Genomic DNA, 20993 nt, shown 5'->3' with positions numbered 1-20993 from the left:
TGCGGCCGCGGCGGGGAGGGCGGTGGCGGCGGCGGCGGCGGGCGCGGGAAGATGGCGGCAGCGGCGGCGGCGGCGGCGGCTGCGGCGGCCGAGCAGGTCTGTGAGCCCCACTGCGGCCGGGCACTGGAGGGTCGGGGAGGACGGGGTCCTGCCGGTGGGGCCCGCCGTACGGCCGGCGGGCGGGGACCGGGGCGCGAGGGCGGGCCGGGGCCGAGCTCCGCGGGGCGTGGCGGGGCGGGAGGAGCTGTCCGCCGCCCGGGATGCTGGCAAAGGCCGGGCGGGACCCCGGGCAGGGGCTTTGGGGAGGGGGAGGGGGAGCGGGCCGCGGCCCTCGGTCTGGCCTGGCTGTCCCTCGGCGGGTGAGGAGGGGTCGCTGTCCTGCGGGACCGGGAGGCGGCGGTGGCAGCCCGGAGCCTGCGTCAGAACGTGCCGGGGACATGCCCTGCTCCGTGGCCAGCGAAGATGCGAGTAAAAATAACCTCAACCCCGGAGCCGCGAGCCTCCCCTGACATGGGCCAAGAAATTGTCAGCTGTTGCCTGGGTGTCAGCTTGCGGCCACTTCTTGTTTCTGCCATCCCCAAATGCAGACATCCAGGTTTCTCCTCCTGCTTTGGCTTTTGGAGACTTAGTCACCAAGACTAAGACTATATAACTGTCTCCTATCCAGTTGGTTTAAAATCATTTTTTTTAAATGCTTTATCAAGTATTTCCTGATCTGCATTGGAAACTTGTAACTTAGAATAGTTTAAAAGGCTGTTTTCTTCCAAAAAGCAAGCCATATATATATATGCATACATATACTTTACACACACATATATATACCTATAGTTACTAGAGTGATTTGTTATAATAAAAATTATTTTAATAGTCACTTTCTCTTAACTGTTATTCCCCCCCCCAAAAAAAAGAAAAAACGTGGTGTAACAGTTTCTTTGAAAAAGTCTCATTCTTCAGCATTGTTGAAAAAGTAAATAAGAGTTAAGCTGCCAACATTCTGTTTCCAGAAAATCTTTTCTGGAACGATTTCCTTAAGTAAATAACTGCTTTTAGAGACCTAGTAGATAGATATCACTGGAATAGTCATTCTAAGGGATGTAAGAAATAGAAGGCATGACATCTGCCTTCAAAGCTTAAAGTCAAACTGCCACATGCAGACAAATCAGCTAAAGACAGTAGGCATGCTGCAGATCCTAACAATAAAATAAAATCTAAAGGGAGGAGTGAAATTGAAAGGAGACAATGTTTCTTGCAGTTGTTGAGATTAAAATTGTCCATTGTTTTTTTTTTTTTTCATCTCCATCACCTATTGATTCTCTTGAGGTTCCACTGAGCTATTCTTGCTTTATACATAGACTGGGTAATCTGATCCATCCCTCAATCTCCACTTCAGAGTTAGGCATTTATGTCCCCAGCCTGAACTTAACTAAATTTTCCACAAGCATCCCAAACTCAGAAATGTTCAAAACCGGATTGCGTCATATTCACCATTAAAAGGGCTACAACCATCCATTCACTTGGTTAACCTCACCACAAATTTAGGAGTAGGGCCAGCTTAAGGGAGCTCAGAAGGGACATGCGTTTCGTTTAATGCTCTGTTGTACCAGACCTGATATTTGAACAAAGAGCCCCACATTTTCTTTTTTGCTACAGATCCCACGAAGTATGTAGCAGGTCCTACTTGGGAGTCATCTTAGATCCCCCTGTGTCACACTCACCTCCAGTCAATCACGAGGTCCTGTCAGTTCAACCACTTAAGGCCTCTCCCCGATCTTCATCTGCACTCCAAAGCTCAGTCAAGCCCTCATTTGGACTGTTAGGATCACCTGCTGTTGATATCTTCATCTCTAAACTCTTCTAGTCCTTTTCATCTCTTTATGGTTTGACTTTGCTATAATGCAAATCTGATTGTATCACTAACCTATTTTAAATCTTCAGTAGTTCTCCATTGCCTTCAGCATAAAGTCCATCCTTCTTGACGTAGTCCTTATGTCCACTCATTTACTGGCCCCTAACCACATTTCTCACTTCAGTTTTTGCCCCATTTCTATACTCATCCTCCTCACCATCCACATAAAACTACCAAAATTAGTCCACACAGAGATGACTTGTGCTCAGAGTTAACATGCCATTCCCTCTGCCTGGAATGCCTTTCTCTGCACTTTACTTGGCTAATTCCTACTTATCCCTCAAGATTCAACTGAAACCTCAACTTTTCTTAAAAACCTTCATCTGGTGCCTCTGCTGACTGAGTAGAGTGGCATTCCTCTTAGGCACTCTTTCATTACTGTATGCATTGTTCTACTACAGCACTTAGCATGTCGAACTGCAGTTGTTAGTGACCCTGTCTTCCTGCTCTCCTGGCCTGTAAGTAAGTTCGTTGAGGGTAGGTGCTATGTCGTGCTCATCTTGGTAGTCTGCGGTATTTGGCATTTAGTATTGCCTCAATAAATGATAACTGCATCAAGTTAAATATAGTCATGTACATGAATTGGCAGGCAAGAGTAGAATTCGTCTGAGGTCTCTTTTATGTAGGCTTACATGTGAACTTTGGGTTAAGACTTTTAAAATGCCTATCTGTAAGCACTGTCATAAGCACATAGTGTGTCTAAAAATTAAAGCACACTTCCTTTAAGGTATTTTACTGCCTTTGGCCAAAAAACTATCAAAGAGTTGCATATTCAACTCTAACATATCTGCAGTGTCAATGCACCCTCTTAGATTTGTGCCTCATGCAGATACACAACTTGCACAGCTGTATTCAGTAACCTGTTTTGTGATAAAAATCTGTTGAGTAGGTTGAATTATCTTCTATGGAGCCTTTCTTACTGCCTTCTGGAGTTTAAACATTTTTATCTGCCAACCTACTCACAATTACTCCTATCTTTTTCCATTTTCCGTAAGCCCTCAACCAGCCTGTCATCCCTGCAACCATGATAAGATTCCAATTCCCCTCTGCACTCATTCTTGGCAGATGACCTTGCCTTTTACATCCCCAGCAAAAAGAATGTTTTCTCTTCTTGATGTGAACTGTTTCAGTGAAGACTGTTCACTTTAAGACTATCTTTTCTCCTGTACCTTGTATCACTCTCTTTCCTGCCTCTTAAAGGGCCTTGTTTCCCTCATTATCCTGCCCAACCCTGAGATATTGATCTTTGCCCCCCTTGGCATCTTTCCTCTGCCATAAAACATCCAAGTCTTTCCCCGGTTTGGTGGGGACAGGGGGAAAGGAGAGAGAATTACTAACAACAACAACAAAACGCACAGTTTTCCTCTGACAGTACGTCATTCTCTAGCTACAGTCATCTCTCTTTCCAATTTTCTCCTTCTGGACTCAAAAATAAATATATACATGCTGGCATCTTTAGGGGACTATTTCCTTACCAATTTGCTACTCAGCTCATCTTTGAAAGTCACAGAGGCACTTCTTGACAAATCAAGTTCAGCAACACTGCACATTCTTAGTTTTCTTGCGTCATTCATTGTATTTCTAATTTTCCACTGTTTCTGCACATTTAAAGTTTTCCAGGACTGCATCTTTGGCTCTTTGTTCTCTTCCCTCTATACTGATTTTCACAGTAAACTGTGAACTGTCAAATCTGTGTCTCTAGTCCTGACTGATGTAATATCCCAGCCCATCCTTCCTGTTGCCTTTGAGGCACGTGGTTGTTTCTCATTCAGCTCAAATGCAGCATGTGTAAAATCTTCTCCCTGCATCAGTCCCCGTGTTTGTGTAGTCACCATTCAGTAAACATGAGGGATTTTTTTGAACCTGGCTACAAATTCAGTTAACTCTTTTCTTGAAGTGTATTTTTAATCTCTCCTTTTTCATCCCACCTTAGTTTAAGCCCTCATTACCTCAAATCTCTGTTACTACGATATCCCCAACAGCCTGCTGGCTGGTGTTCTTCTTTCCCGTGTCTTCTACAAATGCCCACACATCAAGCATCCTGGAACATCTGTCATCCACGTTCAGAGACCTCTAGTGACTCCCAAATAAACAGATAAAAAGACTAGAATTGGCACCCAGCTATCCAAAAACTTTCACTGCTTTTCCAACTTGATTCTCCTACATTGCCAGATCTGACCCACCTACTCCTTTTGGTTTCCCCAACAACTCCAAGCCATACTGTCTCTTCTTCCATGAACTACAGAATATTGCATTGCTAATTATTTCATGTGCCCAAATCACATTTGTAATACCTAGAGGATAAGGATCTTTTCCTCTATTTCTTTTTCATTCCTATTTATAGTGTTAGTGTTTAAGCATAAAGTGCTGAATAAATGCCTATTTAATAGGAATTTCCTCAGAGCTCTAAAAAATATGGACGTTGGGCAGTATCCACTTCTACCCATTCCTTTTGTGTTCAAGATGTGCCATATTATTACCTAAAATGTCGCTCAACCATAGTCTAAATAGGAGGTTCTCAAACTTTTTGATCTCAGGTTCTCTTTGTACTCTTAAAAATTTCTGAGGATCCCAAAGAGTTTTTGTTTATGTGGGTTATATCCATTGATATTTACCATGTTAGGAGTTAAAACTGAGAAATTTTTTAAACATGGGAATACACAAGCACACATTCTATTAGCTGTTAGAACAGTGATGTTATCACATATAGTCCTGTAGCCTCTGGAAGCTCCACTGTATAGTTGACTCTTGAATAGCCCCAGGGTTAGAGGTGCCGAACCACCATGCAGTCGAAAATCCACATATAACTTTTAACTACTGATAGCCTGCTGTCAACCGGAAGCCTTACCACATATTTTAGACAATATATGTGTTATATACTGTATTCTTACAATAAAGTAAACTAGAGAAAAGAAGATGTTACTAAGAAAATCATAAGGAAAAGTACTGCATTGTATTACGTAAGTTTACTTTGTTTACAAGATGAATTGTCTGTTAGTACCTACATCAATATTGTCTTATACAAGACACAGTAGATGTTATATATGTTACTAACACTAGTCATCAAAAATGAAAAGATAATAGGAAAAAGAAGTTCATATTTAATTACAGGTATTCATGCATTGATAACAGAGAAGCAGCAATAGGATTGCTTTATGGTAGCCTAGTGTAATCAATACCATTGCTTCCCAGTAGCCTAGCCTATACACTAGTGAATGAATCATTACAAAAACTTCATTACAGTCATGTTCATGATACAGTATTGGAAACGCTGCATTTTTTAAAATCACTTGCCAGTGATGATAGGCTGACATGTAGTTTCTCCAGTTACCAGAGAGAGGCATACTGTACGGTAATGTGTCTCTGTGAAAGCAAAGTTATAAAACAGTAAGAAAATGAACATATTACTAATTTTATATTAAATGTCACTCACCTTATGCCTATGTAAGGATAGCTAATACCTGCATATATTTTATGCATTCATATCATACCTAAGTTTTTCTTAATTTTTTCAATATTTCTAGGCTATGCAGATCATCTGCAAGTTTTTTCAAATTGCATATCTCCCAGAAGTTTTCCAATCTATTTATTGGGAAAAACCCAAGTAAAAGTGGACCTGCACAGTTCAAACCTGTATTGTAAAAGGGTCAATTGTACATTCATGAAATGAGAATAAAAAAGGAAAGTAACATTTTAGTGTTATTTTGAAAATAGTTTTCATCCTCCAGACACCTGAAAGGGTTTGAGAACCCCTCCAGGGCTCCCCAGCCCGTACGTTGAAAACTGCTGGTCTAGGATAACATTAGCTTTAGTCAATTGGAGTGATGAATAACAAAATGTGTCAGCCTTTCTGAATTCTTTTCATGTAATGAGAAAGTATGTGTAATTAAACAAATCACTAGTAAAAACAAGATGACCTACTGTAGAATGTTTGTGTCAACTCTTCCTCCAAATGAGCTAGCTGTTCACTTCACTGACAGTAAGACTGTTCAAAGCAGACAGTGGAAATAGGTTATCAAATAGTCATACTGAAGGTTCTTCTCCACCACCCTTCTCAGCACAGTAATGTCCTTACTCGGAGGCTGCAGCTCATCGTGACTTGACCTAAGGTTTATTAGTGGAAATATATCACTAACCAATTTAGCTCTCTTTGGTTATCAATTTGTAATTAATAAGTAAATCCATCAAAAAGAGAGGGTGTGGCTCTTCCATTGTGTTGTATTTTGTTTTTAGCAAAGTTCCAATGGTCCTGTAAAGAAGTCCATGCGTGAGAAGGCTGTTGAGAGAAGGAACGTCAATAAAGAGCACAATAGTAACTTTAAAGCTGGATATATTCCAATTGATGAGGATCGCCTGCATAAAACCGGACTGAGAGGGAGAAAGGGCAATTTAGCCATCTGTGTAATTATCCTTCTGTTTATCCTGGCTGTCATCAATTTAATTGTGAGTATATAGTACAGAATATTCTTTTCTTAATTACCATGGGGAATTTTTCATCTTTTTTTTTAGTGAAATCATGGACTCTGTTTCTATAATTTCTTTTGGGACCCTGTTTATGCTTTTCTATGCAGACAAACCTTGTTTTATTGCACTTAGCTTTATTACATTCTGCAGATACTGCTTTTTCTTTCTTTTTTTTTTTTTTTACAAATTGAAGGTCTGTGGCAACCCTGCTGCATTGAGCAAGTCTGTTGGCGCCATTTTTCCAACAGCATTTGCTCACTTTGGTCTCCATGTTACAGTTTGGTAATTCTCACAATATTTCAAATTTTTTCATTATTGTTATATTTGTTATTGTGATCTTGGATCAGTGATCTTGACTGTTACTATTGTAATTGTTTTTGGTTGCCACTAACCACGCCCATATGAGATGAGCAAACTTGATGGATAAATGTATGTTCTGACTGCTCCACCAACTGGCCATTCCCATTACTTTCCCTCTCCTTGGGCCTCCCTATTCCCTGAGACACGACAATACTGAAATTAGACCAGTTAATAACCCTGCAATGGCCTCTGCGTGTTCGAGTGAAAGGAGGAGTTGCAGGTGTCTCACTTTAAATCAAAAACTAAAAACGATTAAGCTTAGTGAGGAAGGCATGTGAAAGGTGACAGGCTGAAACCCAGGCCTCTTACACCAAACGTTTAGCTAAGCTGTGAATGCAAAGGCAACATTCTTAATGGAAGTTAAAAGTACTACTCAAGGGAATAAATGAATGACAGGAAAGCAAATCAGCCTTATTGCTGGTATGGAGAAAGTTTTAGTGGTCTGGGTAGATCAAACCAGCTACAACAATCCCTTAAGTCAAAACCTGATCCAGAGCAAGGCCCTTCCTCTCTTTAATTCTATGAAGGCTGAGAGAGATGGGGAAGCTGCAGAAATTTGAAGCTAACAGAGGTTGGTTCCTGAGGTTTAAGAAAAAAAAAAAGGACCATCACCATAACATAAAAGTGCCAGGAGAAGCAGCACATGCTGATGTAGAAGCTGCAGCAAGTTATCCAGACCTAGCTGAGATCATCAGTAAGGTGTCTTCACTAAACTACAGATTTTCAGTGCAGCCAAAACAGCTTTATATTAGAAGAAGATGCCATCTAGGACTTTCATAGGTAGAGAGGAGAAGTCAATGCCTGGCTTCAAAGCTTCAGAGGACAGGTGGACTCTTGTTAGGGGCAAGTGCAGTTGGTGACTTTAAGTTGAATCCAGTGCCCATTTACCGTTTAGAAAATCCTAAGGCCCTTAAGAATTATGCTAAGTCTACTCTGTCTGTGCTGTCTATAAATATACCAGCAAAGTCTGGATGATAGCATTTCTGTTTACAACATTGTTTATTTTAAACCTACTACTCAGAAAAAAAAATTTCTTTCAAAATATTATTGCTCATTGACAATGCATTGGTGACCCAAGAGCTCTGATGGAGATGTACAGTGAGATTAGTGTTTTCATGCGTGCTCACACAACATCATTCTGCAGCCCGTAGATCAAGGAATCATTTCAACTTTCGGGTCTTATTAGTTAAGAAATACATTGTGTAAGGCTACAGCTGCTAGAGATAGTGGATCTGGGATAGTGGATCTGATGGATCTGAGCAATCGAAAACCTTCTGGAAAGGATTCTCCATTCTGGATGCCATGAAGAACATGTGTGACTCATGGGAAGAGGTCAATATATCAATATTAACAAGAGTTTGAAAGGTTGATTGCAACCCTCAGATGACTTTGAGGGGTTCAAGACTTCAGTGGAGGAAGTAACGGCAGATGTGGGGGAAATAGCAAGAGAGGTAGAATTAGAAATTGAGCCTGAAGATGTGGCTAAAGTGCATCAATTTCATGATAAAACTTTAAAGGGTAAGGAGTTGCTTCTTACAGATGAGCAAAGAAAGTGATTTCTTGAGATGGAATCTACTCCTGGTGGAGATGCTGGGAAGACTATTGAAATGACAACAAAGGATTTAGACTATTATGTAAACTTAGTTAATAAAAAAGGATTTGAGAGAATTGATTCCAGTTTTAAAAGAAGTTCTACCATGGGTAAAATGCTATCAAACAGCATTGCATGCCACAGAGAAATTGTTCATGAAAAGAAGAGTCACTCGATGCTGCAAACTTCATTGTTTTATGTCTTACTGAATTTTAATGAACATTTTCCATATGAAAACCTAGTATGCTAATATTGCCATGTATTAGTTTTATTTAGAAAAATTGTTCACAGATTCTTTCCTCTAAAAGACTTAACTTTTAAAAGGGTAGAGTCACTCAATAGAAGAGACCTTTTTGCCAAGATGATTTTATTGCCTTCACCTCTCCTAAAAATATAATCCTTCCTGATTTCATTCAACTTTTCCCAAATTTACTCTTGACTCCTCCGCTCAACTTTAAAACTGTAAACCTTGGATGGCGGTAAAGGGTTATATATTGTAGTCTTAAATCTGTTGTCAAAGAGTGAAAGGATCTGGGGTAGACTGGTTTACACTAAGGTGCGAGGGCCTGGTGGGCTGCCTTTTCCAAAGACACTTGATTTCTTAAAGAAGAAGACATTTAATCCAAGGTTGTAACTACTGAGGGTTAAATCTGAGCCAGTCTGGCACTGTGGGTAGGTATTTTCAGAGAGTGACTATTGGTGTACCTAAGACTGAGTGTGAATGTGGATACAGCAATTCTAAAGTGATTCCACTTACTGTATTTTTTACTTCTAATACTCTCAAACCAGTCCTTTGAATTTTATGTACATCCAAAACATTTGTGTCTAATTCACTTAAATCAAAAAGAGCTGATATTGCAGATAACTTTACTAGGAGCCATGTTCTGAATTTATTTTATCGGAAAGTTATGGTTAAGATGGCAAAACGAAGACATTTTCATCCCCCTCCTCTCTAAAAACTCATCCTAAGGTGACAATGTCAAGAAACAGAAATATCTTGGAAGAAAGTTGGAGGCAACCAAAATCCTACACCATAATATATGCAGACAAAAAGGAGGAGGAGGAATGGCAAATAACTTACCAGGGAAGAGGAACTGCGTGTTGGGGAGGGGTTTGCAGGGTGCGTTGGTGGAAATGCCTTGCAGAATCCTGAAAAGCCTCAGGAACTGGAAGTACAAGTCCCTTGAAAAGCAGGAGTGAGTTGGGAACTGAGAACAGAGAGCTTGTTTGAAAAATCCGTGGAAGGAGCCTGAGATCCTCAGCCTCCCTCCCCTTCCAGCCAGCAGTCAGGCAGCTGGTAACCCCACACCAAACCAGAGGAAACTCCTTCTGGCTGAGGACGTTGCCCAGAGAGGTAGGGATGGGTTTCCACACTGAAAGCAGGAAGTCTGAATTCTGAATCCTGAACATTGAGGCCCCATTAGCCTCATCCTCCACCTCCAGCTCCCTGGCACCAGTCTTGTATCTTCTGGGCAAGAGATAAAATAGCCTTCTCGGCAGAAACTGAAGAACACAAAGACAAGACCTGAAGATATTGACAATTGACAGGTCCCCGTGAAAAAGCCACCTAATCTCCCCACTGTGAAGGCTGTCAGTCATAAGCCCCATTCCACACAGAACTTTCTATGGATTTTTTTATAACCACTCTGTTAAATATGAACATGGAGCCTCCAGGGATTAATAGATTTTTATGGAAAGCTCCCAGAATTGGGAAATGACTGAGACCAAAAATACCCAAACCATGGGGAAAGTGGGATTCAGGGAAATGGAGAAAACGCAGCAAATGACAGGAAACTTTAAAACAAACAAACACACACCAAAGTCAGTATCTTCAGAGAAGGAAGAGGATATTGCAGCCATTAAACAAGGATAGCATGCCATTAAAGAGGAACAATTAAAGAATATGGAAGAACTCATAGAAATACACACACATGGATGGATGGATGCATAGATACATAGATATTGGAAGATAAAACCACTATGTTCAACAAAATTAAAGAATCAATCCTGGAACTGTAACATTCTGTTAATAGGAGTTTTAGAAAGAGAACACACTGGGGGAAAAGTTATCAAATAAATAAATCAAGAAAGCTTCCTAGAACAGGTTGAAAACTACCACTCTGGGTCCAGCGTATGCGTAAGAAAGACTCATACCAAGGCTATCACTGTGAAACTTAAAAGACAGGAATAAAGAGAAGATTCTAAAGTCTTCCAGAAACGAAAAAACAGGCTATGTATAAAGAATATAAAATCAGAGTGGCATCAGACCTCTCAAAAACAGTGCTGGAAACTAGACGGCAAGAAAGCCAGGGCCTTCAAAATTCAGAGAGAAAATAACTTCAAATCTAGAAATGTGTACTAAACTATCAGTCAAATGTGAGGGACTATAGAGACATTTTTTTTAGCCATGCACACTCTCAAAAATATTTACTTCACATACATTCTTTCTAAGGAAGCCATGGAAAGTACTAAACCAAGAAAGTTGAAGCCAAGGATACAGGAAACTGAGTATCCAGCACAGGAGATAGACAAAAGGAAGTTCCAGCCTGAAAGTGAAGGGAAAGTTCATGATCACAGCTGTGCAGCGGACCCAGGGGTGAGAGCCCAGATAGGAGCAAGAAGATGGGGTTTCCAGAGAGACTTCCTAGAAAGAAAAGTAGAACTAATAAATTTTCTGGGAGGTTTGGGCTTTTAGAACATTTTATTGAGAGACATTTTACAGAAATGTTGGAGATTTTGAGAAGATTTAGTCTGATTTTCAAAGAAACTATGCAAATGAAAGAAAAGTAAACATTAAACTCAGAAAGACACAAAGTACAAGAAAGGAATTGCCATCGTAGTACAGTATTTGACTTCGAAGTGAACAGTATTTATATCGTCATAATGCTGAAAATGGATTTAACCAGAACTTGAGATTGGAGTTGGGGAAGAAGAAATATAAATGAGCTAAAATTCTCTTTTGCTAAAACAGGAAGGTAATAGATAGAACCTAAAATTGGTCAGTGAAGGAATACTATACACATACTATTTAGTAATATGAAGATAAATTCTAGACAAAATAGCCAAAATTGTTGAAAGTGGTTGTTCCTGGACGAGATATAGAAGAGGTAGAAGAAATAGAAACTGCTCTTTTTAAATTACAGACCCTTTAGCACTGTTTTACTCTTAGCTATTTGCGAGTAAAACCATGATAAAAGTGAAATTGGTTTTGTTTATAAGTGGAAAACCAGTTGTTGTGTTCATCTCACTGATGAAACATTTTGGGGAGTTTAATCCTTTGACAATTATCTTTTCTGTTTGTTTTCCAATTATGTTAAATGTGTGCTTGATTTCTTTTTAGATAACACTTGTCATCTGGGCTGTGATTCGCATTGGACCAAATGGCTGTGACAGCATGGAGTTTCATGACAGTGGTCTGCTTCGGTTTAAGCAAGTGTCTGACATGGGAGTTATACATCCTCTTTATAAGAGCACAGTAGGAGGAAGGCGAAACGAAAATCTGGTCATCACTGGCAACAACCAGCCTGTAAGTGACCAGGCTGTAAGAGAAAAAGTCTTTGTAAAAATCTAGCGTTGATTATTGGAAGTGGATATTTTCCTTTAGAGAAAATTCATAAATATATTTGATAATGTTGTTGGTCTTCTAATCTATTAGTGTTAGATATTTTCTTAACATTCTAGATTTTGTTCCATGGTAGCATTTTCTGTGATAGATATAATTACTGTAAGAATACATGATTTACTCTTTTCTGAGTAAACTTCTGAGTTTCTAATGGAGGAAACCTTCCCAGGTTAGAATACCCTCTGCTTTCTGGGATTCTGGAAGAGAATACGCCAGTCTAGTCAGTGACAGCCCCCGCCATGTGGCTACTGTAACATCGGTTTTCAACTGACCAGAACCTCAAGGAGGCATCCTCACCACTCCTGCCCACTTTAGGCCTGGTCCCTGTGCTCTGCGACCGTCTAGTTCTGCTGAGCACCATAGCAAATAAGTACGTAAGCCCTCGTTTTAAAGAACTCTTCTCCCAAGAGAATGGAGACTGTCAGAGAGAGGTAGTTAAAATTATTTGAAGTTAGTCTGTTTTTATAGAACTTTTTAAATAATGTTCTTGGTAAATTTTGGATACAGTCTTCTTCAAAAACATATTCATGATAAAGTGTCTTTCTGAAGATTGTTTTTCAGCAAGGGACAACAAAGCTCAGTGTAGAAAAGAACAAGACTTCTATTACAAGCGACATTGGTATGCAGTTTTTCGACCCAAGGACTCAAAATATCTTATTCAGCACAGACTATGAAACTCATGAGTTTCACTTGCCAAGTGGAGTGAAAAGTTTGAATGTTCAGAAAGCATCTACTGAAAGGGTATGATCTATTTTGTTTGTTTTATTAATGAAAGAGGACAATTGTCTAAAGTTACAAAGTATAGGGGGGTAGTTTTACTAATATAATGCTGTGAAAGAAAGAACTCCAGAACTGTGGAAGGGATTAGTTCTAGATTTGTCACTAACTACTATATGTGATCATTACCAAATCACCTCTATTTCAACATCTATAAAACATGAATGAAAACACTTGCCTCTCATATGTTGTGGTTGAAACTCCTGTTCCTCTATCTCTATAGTAATTATCACTTTAACTTAGAAACTCTTCATCACTACTTTTTTTTCAATTTTCAGATTACCAGCAATGCTACTAGTGATTTAAACATAAAAGTTGATGGCCGTGCTATTGTGCGAGGAAATGAAGGAGTATTCATTATGGGCAAAACCATTGAATTTCACATGGGTGGTAATGTGGAGTTAAAGGCTGTGAGTATTTTTAAGAGTTTAAGAGAATTATTAATTTATTGGGTACATAAATCTGTATGTGGAAAGTATACAATTATGAAAAATGATAATGTATATTTTTTGAGATGGACTGATGTTCAGAATGGATTATGACATGAAAGAAAGTTATAAAACAATCTGTGATATATCTCATTTTTATTTTTCAGATTATATGTATGTTTGTAAAAACCTGGAAGGGTATGCCAAAATGTCATCAATGATTCGTTATGGGTAGCAGGGTAACAGATGATTTTCATTTTATTTCTGTTTGCCTGTTGTTTTCTAAACTTTCCTGGGTTGTTGTTTTTTTTTTTTTTTTTGGCATAATGATGCCTGTATTATTTTAAGAGGCAAAAAAATAAACAAAAAACAAACAAAAAGCTTCCAAGGGAGAATTCTGGGAGATCAGTGTGAGTATCCATGCCCTGCAGTTGATGGATTTTTTCAGTTAAAGATTTTTCATATCTTCTTGGGTTTTATATTCAGTGATATGAAAATCAATTAGCAAATATGTAAAATTATTTTTATTTGTACATCTATTATTGGTTATAAAGGAAAAAGATTTTGCCTTTATTATACTTGTTGAAAAGTGAATTTTTCTTTGTGCTTCACAGATTATATCTGAACTCTAAGAAGTAACATATTTAGTATAAGGGAGCCAAAAGTCCAAAAACATTTTATCCTGCTCAAAATTCTGGTCAAAGCATAGTTATTCAAAATGTCTTTGGGCACCTGCTATGTGTTACCTAACTATAGCTAACTAAATTTGTTTTACCAAGCATTACAGACAAAAGTAAACTTAAACCTAAGGACTTAAAACATAATCCTTTCCTTTTAAAAATTTTCATCATACTTTTCGGGGGGGAAAATTTTTTTTTAATTAACTTTTCTCACTTTCATAAATATCTTTTCTTCCTGAAGAATGTGTTCCAATCTCTAAATAATAAATATGAACATAAAATGTGATTCCTACTGGAATCTCAATCACAATGCTGAGTATTTTCTGCATATATTATAGAAGGAAGACATTCCTCTGAGAGAGTAATACTGTTGAGGAATCGTCTCCATGGCACTGTTGTTCTTGGCACCATAAACTCAAAGAAGCAAGAAATGTGACTGATTTCTTTATAGCCATTAGCGAGTTACCTAAGTCTTTTAGTTTTTTTCTACCTGAAAATTCTACCTGTTATTAATATGACAATGTTAAAATACTTTGAAATAGGGGAAGGGTATAGCTCAACTGGTAGGGCACATGCTTAGCATATACAAGGTCCTGGGTTCAATCCCCCAGTACCTCCCCTAAAAATAAATAACTAAGTAAACCTAATTACCTCTCCCCCCAAAAAACAAATTTAAAAAATTAAATTAAATACTTTGAAATACACAGACACATACCAGTTTCTCTACAGTTAAAGAAAAAGAAGCCAGTATCGAAAAGATAATTAGCTTTATAATTCAGTTAATATCGGAGTTTGTTTTTTAATTGTATAGTTAATCATTAGAAAGAATTTTATTAAACTTCTTTTTAAAATGCTAAGACAAGTGTTATATATCACTTATATGTGGAATCTAAAAAATAATACAAATGAATCTATTTACAAAACAGAAACAGACTCACAGACATAGAAAACAAACTTATGGTTATCATAGGGGAAAGAGGGGAAGGATAAATTAGACGTTTGGGATTAACAGATATTACTATGTATAAAATAGATAAGCAACAAGGATTTACTGTATAGCACGGAGAACTATGTGCAATATCTCGTAATAACCTATAATGGAAAATAATCTGAAATATATATATATAATTGAATCACTTTGCTGTGCACCTGAAACTAACACAATATTGTAAATTAGCTATAATTCAATTTTTTTAGAAAAACTGCATTAGCAATTTAAAGAAAATAAAATTAAATGACCACAAGATGGCAGCATCAGAATGAAATTTGAAAATTCCATATACTATCGCTAGTCAATTAGACCTTTCCATTACTTCCTAACCAACTTTCTCTCATTGCTTTAAATACCCTCTATAAGCTGATGACTCTCGAATTTGGAACTCCTGCTTTAATCTCTCCTCTGAGCTAAGGGTCACATATCCAACTGCCTTGTTACTTTCGCTACTTCAGTATCTAATAGGCATCTCTAACCTAACAAGTCTGAAGTCTTCATATCCCCCCCCCCAAATGTGCACTTCTTTCCAGTGCTCCCGTCTTGTTAAGCGGTACCCATTAGTCCATCAGCAGAGCCCTCAGGCTCTACCTTCAGAAGACGTTTAGTCTGGCTGATTCTCATCACCTCCACCACCACTGCCATGGTGTAAACCAGGGTCATCTCCTGCCTGCACTGCCAGAATCGCCTCCTAAGTGGCCTTCCTGCTTCCTCTTTCACCCCTGTGTTCAGCTCTCTATACAGGAGCCAGAGTGATCCTTTATAAAAGATCATGTCCCTTCCCTATTCAGAACCCTCCAGATGGTTTCCAAAGTCCATTCCCTGGCCTTACACGTCTGGCCCCTAGTTATTTCTTTGACTCATTGCCCACAAGTTGACTCTCTCAGTCTCTTTTTCAGCCACACTGGCCTCCTATCTGTTCCTGGAACCCCAGTCACGTCTTCACCTTGGGGCCTTTGCACATGTTTCCTCTGCCCAATTACCCACATGCCTGACTCCTTCACGTCATCCAGTTACCATCGGACTGACCTTATCAGAGAAGCCTTCCTCGACCATCCTCTGTAAAGTAGAACCCCTCCCTGGTCACTCTCTCTACCTACCCTGACTTGCTTTTCTCAGATAATGTCCTGCTTGTTTTGCTTGTTCAGGTGTGTATTATCTGCCCCTCTCCAGTAAAATAACAAGGACTTGGACCTTACCTGTCTGTTGACTGCTGTATCCTCAGCACCTTGAATAGTATCTAACACAGAGGAGACATTTAATGATTATTTGCTGAATGAATAAAGAGAAGAAAAGGACAGAAGAGAGAGAGAGGTTTAGGAGTTCCAAAAAAGAAAGGATCTGCAATACGAGAGTGTTCCTAGGAAAGTGGCCTTGAAGATGAGAACCTCCAGGCAGTTTTCTTTGAGTGCCTAGTCTTTAAAATTATATGGCTTAAATCTTCATTTACAGTGTTGCAAAAAAACATTGGAAGTTAAAATTTTCTGTCAGAGGATAACAGTCTTGTGAGAAACTGTTCAGTCAGTAACTTTGTTAAAACTCTCTTAGGAAGTAACAAGTGAATATCATCTGAGACTCTATCAGCATCAGGCTTATTATGCACTTAGAAATTTTGATATAATTTTTAACTAATTGAGAAATAAATTGTGTTAACAAGTGTATTGATAGACATTATGAACAATTACTAAGAGGTCACTAGTTGAATCTTGATTGGTTTTGTTTTCTTTGTTGTTTTGGTCATGACTGTATAACGTCTTAGTGCCTTCTGTTCTTGCTAATATTCTCGAAAGTTTTGTTTATTAATTTTTTCTGTCCCTACATGTGGATGTAAATAAACCATATGCTTATTCGCTTAACAGGAAAACAGCATCATCCTAAATGGCACTGTGATGGTCAGCCCAGCCCGCCTCCCTAGCTCCTCCAGCGGAGACCCGCCGGCCGGAGGGGACTGGGTGCGCTACAAGCTCTGCGTGTGCGCTGACGGAACCCTCTTCAAAGTGCAGGTGACAGGCCAGAACATGGGGTGCCAAACTGCAGACAGCCCCTGCGGAGACACTCGTTAGAAGACCCCGAGAGGTCTCAGTACCCTCACATTTTGACTTGACTTTTTTTTAAGGGTGGGCATGCAAATCATGTTTTTACAGAGTTTGTGATAACTTGTAATTATTTTGTCTGCAGAGCACTGCTGTATGTATTGTGTAATCTCCATGTTTAAAATATTCTCAGAGAGCCTAAATCTAATACATTTCATTAAGTTGCACTGATCTTCATTTTGCAGTTCTCTAAAATAATTGAGAAGGAACACAATCAAAACTGATCTTTAAAGCAGTGTTTTTAAAATTCCACTATTCCTTGTCTAAAGGTTAAAGGGCTGAAGCAACTGTTTAGACTCACTCTGAGTAAGCTTTGGTAACTAATGGGGATAGACCCACTCCGGATGTTTAAAGGTACACCGTCAATAAACGTTACATGCTCTGTCTTTTGGCTTCTAAGAGGAAAGAGATTTTTAGTGCATTAACTTTCAGCCATATTCTCGCATGCAAGTGAAGTCATTAAAGAACTTCACATCTGGGAGGTGGTAAGAAACTACGGTTCCTTAGTTTTGCACCAAGAAGAAAATACTCTAATAGAATGTTTACTCGTTAAATATTGATGAATATTGTGTTCATAATGTGGTAGAAATTTAAGCAGCATCTCAGCTTTAGCTGTTAAATAATGATGAGAGCCGTCATTGGTTGAGCATCCCACACTGCCCAGCATTGTCCTAGGCATTGCACATGCAGTGTCTCTAATCTCACCACAACTCTGTAAGCAGGTCTTACTGTCCCAGTTTTACCCATTAGGAAACTGAGGATCAGGGAAGTTAAGAAACTTGCCTAATGTCACAGAGGAAAGAGCAAAGTTAGGATTGGAATTCAGGTATGGTTCAAACCTAGATGTACCTATTTCTAAATACTGCATCTTTTTCTCTGTCTGCACTGAAGTTTTAATCATTTAAAACTCTAGAAAGATGAATAAAGACTAATTCAAACTTACCTAAGCAGATAAGGCTCAAACAAAACAGGTATGCTTACTTTAGTTAAGAGAAAATAAATCAATCTCTTGTCAAAAAAATGACCAATCACTGTCAGGTTTTAAACTATCTCCAGCCAGTTCCAAAATAATATAGAGAGGTCAAATTGGCCTAGTTGTGGGTTACCTGCTTTTCCCAACTGGGGTACCTGAATGGGTAAAAGGGTTGCCAAGATATGTGTACCCTCCACCCTCAGGAAAGTACAGTGGGGAGTTGGGGAGGCCATGCTCCGGGCAAGTCCTGCTGGCCGGGAATGACTGGTGCGTTTCCCCTAGCTTGCCATATAGATAATACCCTTTTCTATCTATGCCATACCTTGAAAAAAGTCAGGAAGCACTGGACTAAATGGTGCTAATGCAGGAAATAATATAAGGAATTTTATGTAAGTATGAGAATTAATCTCTGCTCCTAACATCACCACCCATTGTAATGATTTACAACCTCAAGCCAGTTGATTTGCAATGTATTTTATATCTGACTTGAAAGGAACTCTTTGGTATTATTAAGACATACACAGCATCAGGAATAGAGACCTCAAAGTAGTGTGGTGTAAAGTAGGCAATAGTGATAAATCATAGGCCCCAGTCTGCATTCAAGTGTAACAATATTCTGTCCTGGTCACTTTGAACCATGTAGATAAAAAATCAATACAAAAAACAATTTGCATTCAATATTGCCACAGTTCTCTCTGATAGAAAAACCAAATACCTTAGAGATTATGAATAGTCATGAAACTATCCTAAAGTAGAGGTTGACTAACTTCCAATACTGAGTGCAGTTTTTAAGTCAAGAAAAAAGAGAGAGTGAAATTTGTGACTTCTGGTTGTTATTAGTTGTAGTGATGTTCAGAACCACTTAATATCTGAATGATACTCAGAGAAAATCCATTGGAATTTTCATTCAGATACTCAGTGTATTTGTAAATTTTACACTCATTACTTGTCTGCTCTATTTAGATTTGTTTTGAAAGTTTGTTTAGATAAAATATTTTTACAAAAACCACAGAATACTGTGTTACAAAGTATTATTTATTGAATGTGATTCACGAAATAATCTATTTTTGCTCCTCTGAGAAACTTGCTTTTGATACATCTCCATTAAGTGCTTTTGACATGAGAGGATATTTTAATGTTTTTAAAGAACTGATTGTTAAGGTAACAGGTATAGTATTTTAGGACACTTTACAGGTAGCCTTTGCTTTTTCACTGAAACAGAACAAGAACAAACAAGTCCATTTCACCTGTGACCTATTTTGCATTACAGTAAAGCCTCAGCTGTTCATTTTCACCATCAGATGGTATTTTTCTCTAAACTGAAATGTTAACTTTTCCTCTTTCTGCTGATTCCTCCCCTGCATCGAGTGCTGACATGGCAGGCAGCAGACCGGGAGGAGGTGGAGGACAAAGACAGGCACCCAGGAGAGCAGGGCAGACACGTGCTTGTTTGAGTGACTACCACACTTTGGAGGTAGATTGCGATAATAAGGGGGACAAGTGAAATAAAAGCAAGGTATTTTAGAGGCTGTCTAATGGGCAGATGGGAAAAATGCAAAACAACACACAGGACTGTCTATGTATGGTCTGTAATATTTGAAAATATACTTTTTGTATTCTTTTTGCATTATGAAAAAACAAAATAAATTGTGTGTGATAGTTTTGAATGAAAGATAGAAGCTCTACCTAGTTTTGAGGGGTTTTTTTTAAGAGAGTGAGAATGTTGTGGTGCTAAATTTGACAGAAAACGGAGACCATTAAAATGCTGATAATTTTAGTAATCTTTTTTAAAGTGTTGAGGGGGTGAAGATTACAAATTATGCTGTACAAAAATAAACCTATAAATTTGTTTCAAGTTACTGATTTGACTTTCAGTTAATTCAGTTTGTAGTAACTATTAATGACCTCTGTTAACAATAAAGATTCTGTAAATTGTTTGCTGTTAATTTTTTAATTGTTAAAATATTCCAGGTTTCTGCTTAATCATATAAACGTGCTGAATGTAAATTTAGCTTGAGAATTTGGACACTACCAGAATTTATGTAATGTCTCTGGAATCCTAGAGCTCGGAATTAGAAGCTGTGCAGTCCCAGTCTGGAAAGTCTTGCCCTCCGTGCACTGCAGGATGCCTCTCTCCGGCGGCTTTCCCCCTAGTATGCCCAGAATTGTATACCACACTCTGTGTCACTGTCACTGCTGTCACCAGGGCAAGAGGCCAGAGTCTGGAGATGAAGGGGTTGAAGTTTTATTACAGGGCAGGCTCCAGGGCGGATGGGTGGAGCCTCAAAGGCTCAGGTCTAAAATCCCCACCTGGCTGATTCAGAGAGAGACCCATTTGAAAACTCCTGGAGGACCAAAGGTATGCCTTAGGAACAGTGTTCCTATTGTGTTCTTTCTACATCTTAGCAAAACTAGCCTCTTTGGGTTTTTGACTTCTAATTGTTTTAACTTCTCTTTGTTTTATGTAAGAATGGACTTTCATTTCCTTTCTACTTTCTGTTTTTGATACTGCCTTCTCCCTGTCTCGCTGTCTGACACACACACGCCCAGTGTTCCTAACTGCTTCCTCATACTTCAGCTCGAATATATCTATTTAAAGATTTAACATTTCACCTAATTATCTCCAGTTTCCTCAGAAGATTTTTCTGAAGTTCTCGGGTGTTCCTTACCTAATACATATGTTTGTGTGTAGTGTGTATATATATTTTTTTTCTTTACAAATTAATACTTTTCACTTTAAGATATGAGTATCCTTATCTAGTTGTTTTGAACTCACATCTATTAATTATAGATAAATCTCTTCATAGAAAGAATCAGGTCAATGAAAATCTTTAACTTAAGTCTCCTTAAGAAGTATTTTTCAACCACATGTTTCTGTTCAATTTTGAAATATGCCTGTGGATGATAACTGTTTTGTTGCTGATGTTCCATTAGCTTGCTATATAATTGTATGTATATATAATGACTGCAGCTTTGAATATAATAACAAATATCTTTCTGACTATACAAATTAATTCAATTTCTGATATTGCATGAAAGGCACACTTTAAAGATAAGTCACTCCTCCATGGTGTAGGGCACCTTTGCAGTTCATGATCACACGTACCT

At 38.6% G+C, this 20993-nt stretch overlaps 1 protein-coding gene across 1 annotated transcript; it reads left to right on the top strand.

Moving 5' to 3' along the window:
• Positions 1 to 15: 15 nt before the first annotated feature.
• Positions 16 to 19822, top strand: SGCB (sarcoglycan beta). Its single transcript, XM_032497323.1, has 6 exons — positions 16 to 96; positions 6140 to 6349; positions 11662 to 11847; positions 12493 to 12684; positions 12999 to 13130; positions 16679 to 19822. The coding sequence occupies exons 1-6, from the start codon at positions 52 to 54 to the stop codon at positions 16880 to 16882; spliced, it is 969 nt and encodes a 322-aa protein (XP_032353214.1). The 5' UTR covers positions 16 to 51; the 3' UTR covers positions 16883 to 19822.
• Positions 19823 to 20993: the final 1171 nt, after the last annotated feature.

The sequence above is a fragment of the Camelus ferus genome, chromosome 2 (genome assembly GCF_009834535.1).
Source record: "Camelus ferus isolate YT-003-E chromosome 2, BCGSAC_Cfer_1.0, whole genome shotgun sequence".
Lineage (NCBI taxonomy): Eukaryota > Metazoa > Chordata > Mammalia > Artiodactyla > Camelidae > Camelus > Camelus ferus.
The sequence above is the reverse complement of the archived record's forward strand: the minus strand, read 5'-3'. Positions and strand labels throughout refer to the sequence as shown.

Bases quoted from the DNA above. Each gene is read 5' to 3' on its own strand.
- SGCB (XM_032497323.1), top strand. From the start codon at position 52: ATGGCGGCAGCGGCGGCGGCGGCGGCGGCTGCGGCGGCCGAGCAG. The intron at 12,685-12,998 runs GTATGATCTATT...TTCAATTTTCAG, and splicing joins AGAAAGCATCTACTGAAAGG to ATTACCAGCAATGCTACTAG. The intron at 13,131-16,678 runs GTGAGTATTTTT...TTCGCTTAACAG, and splicing joins GTAATGTGGAGTTAAAGGCT to GAAAACAGCATCATCCTAAA.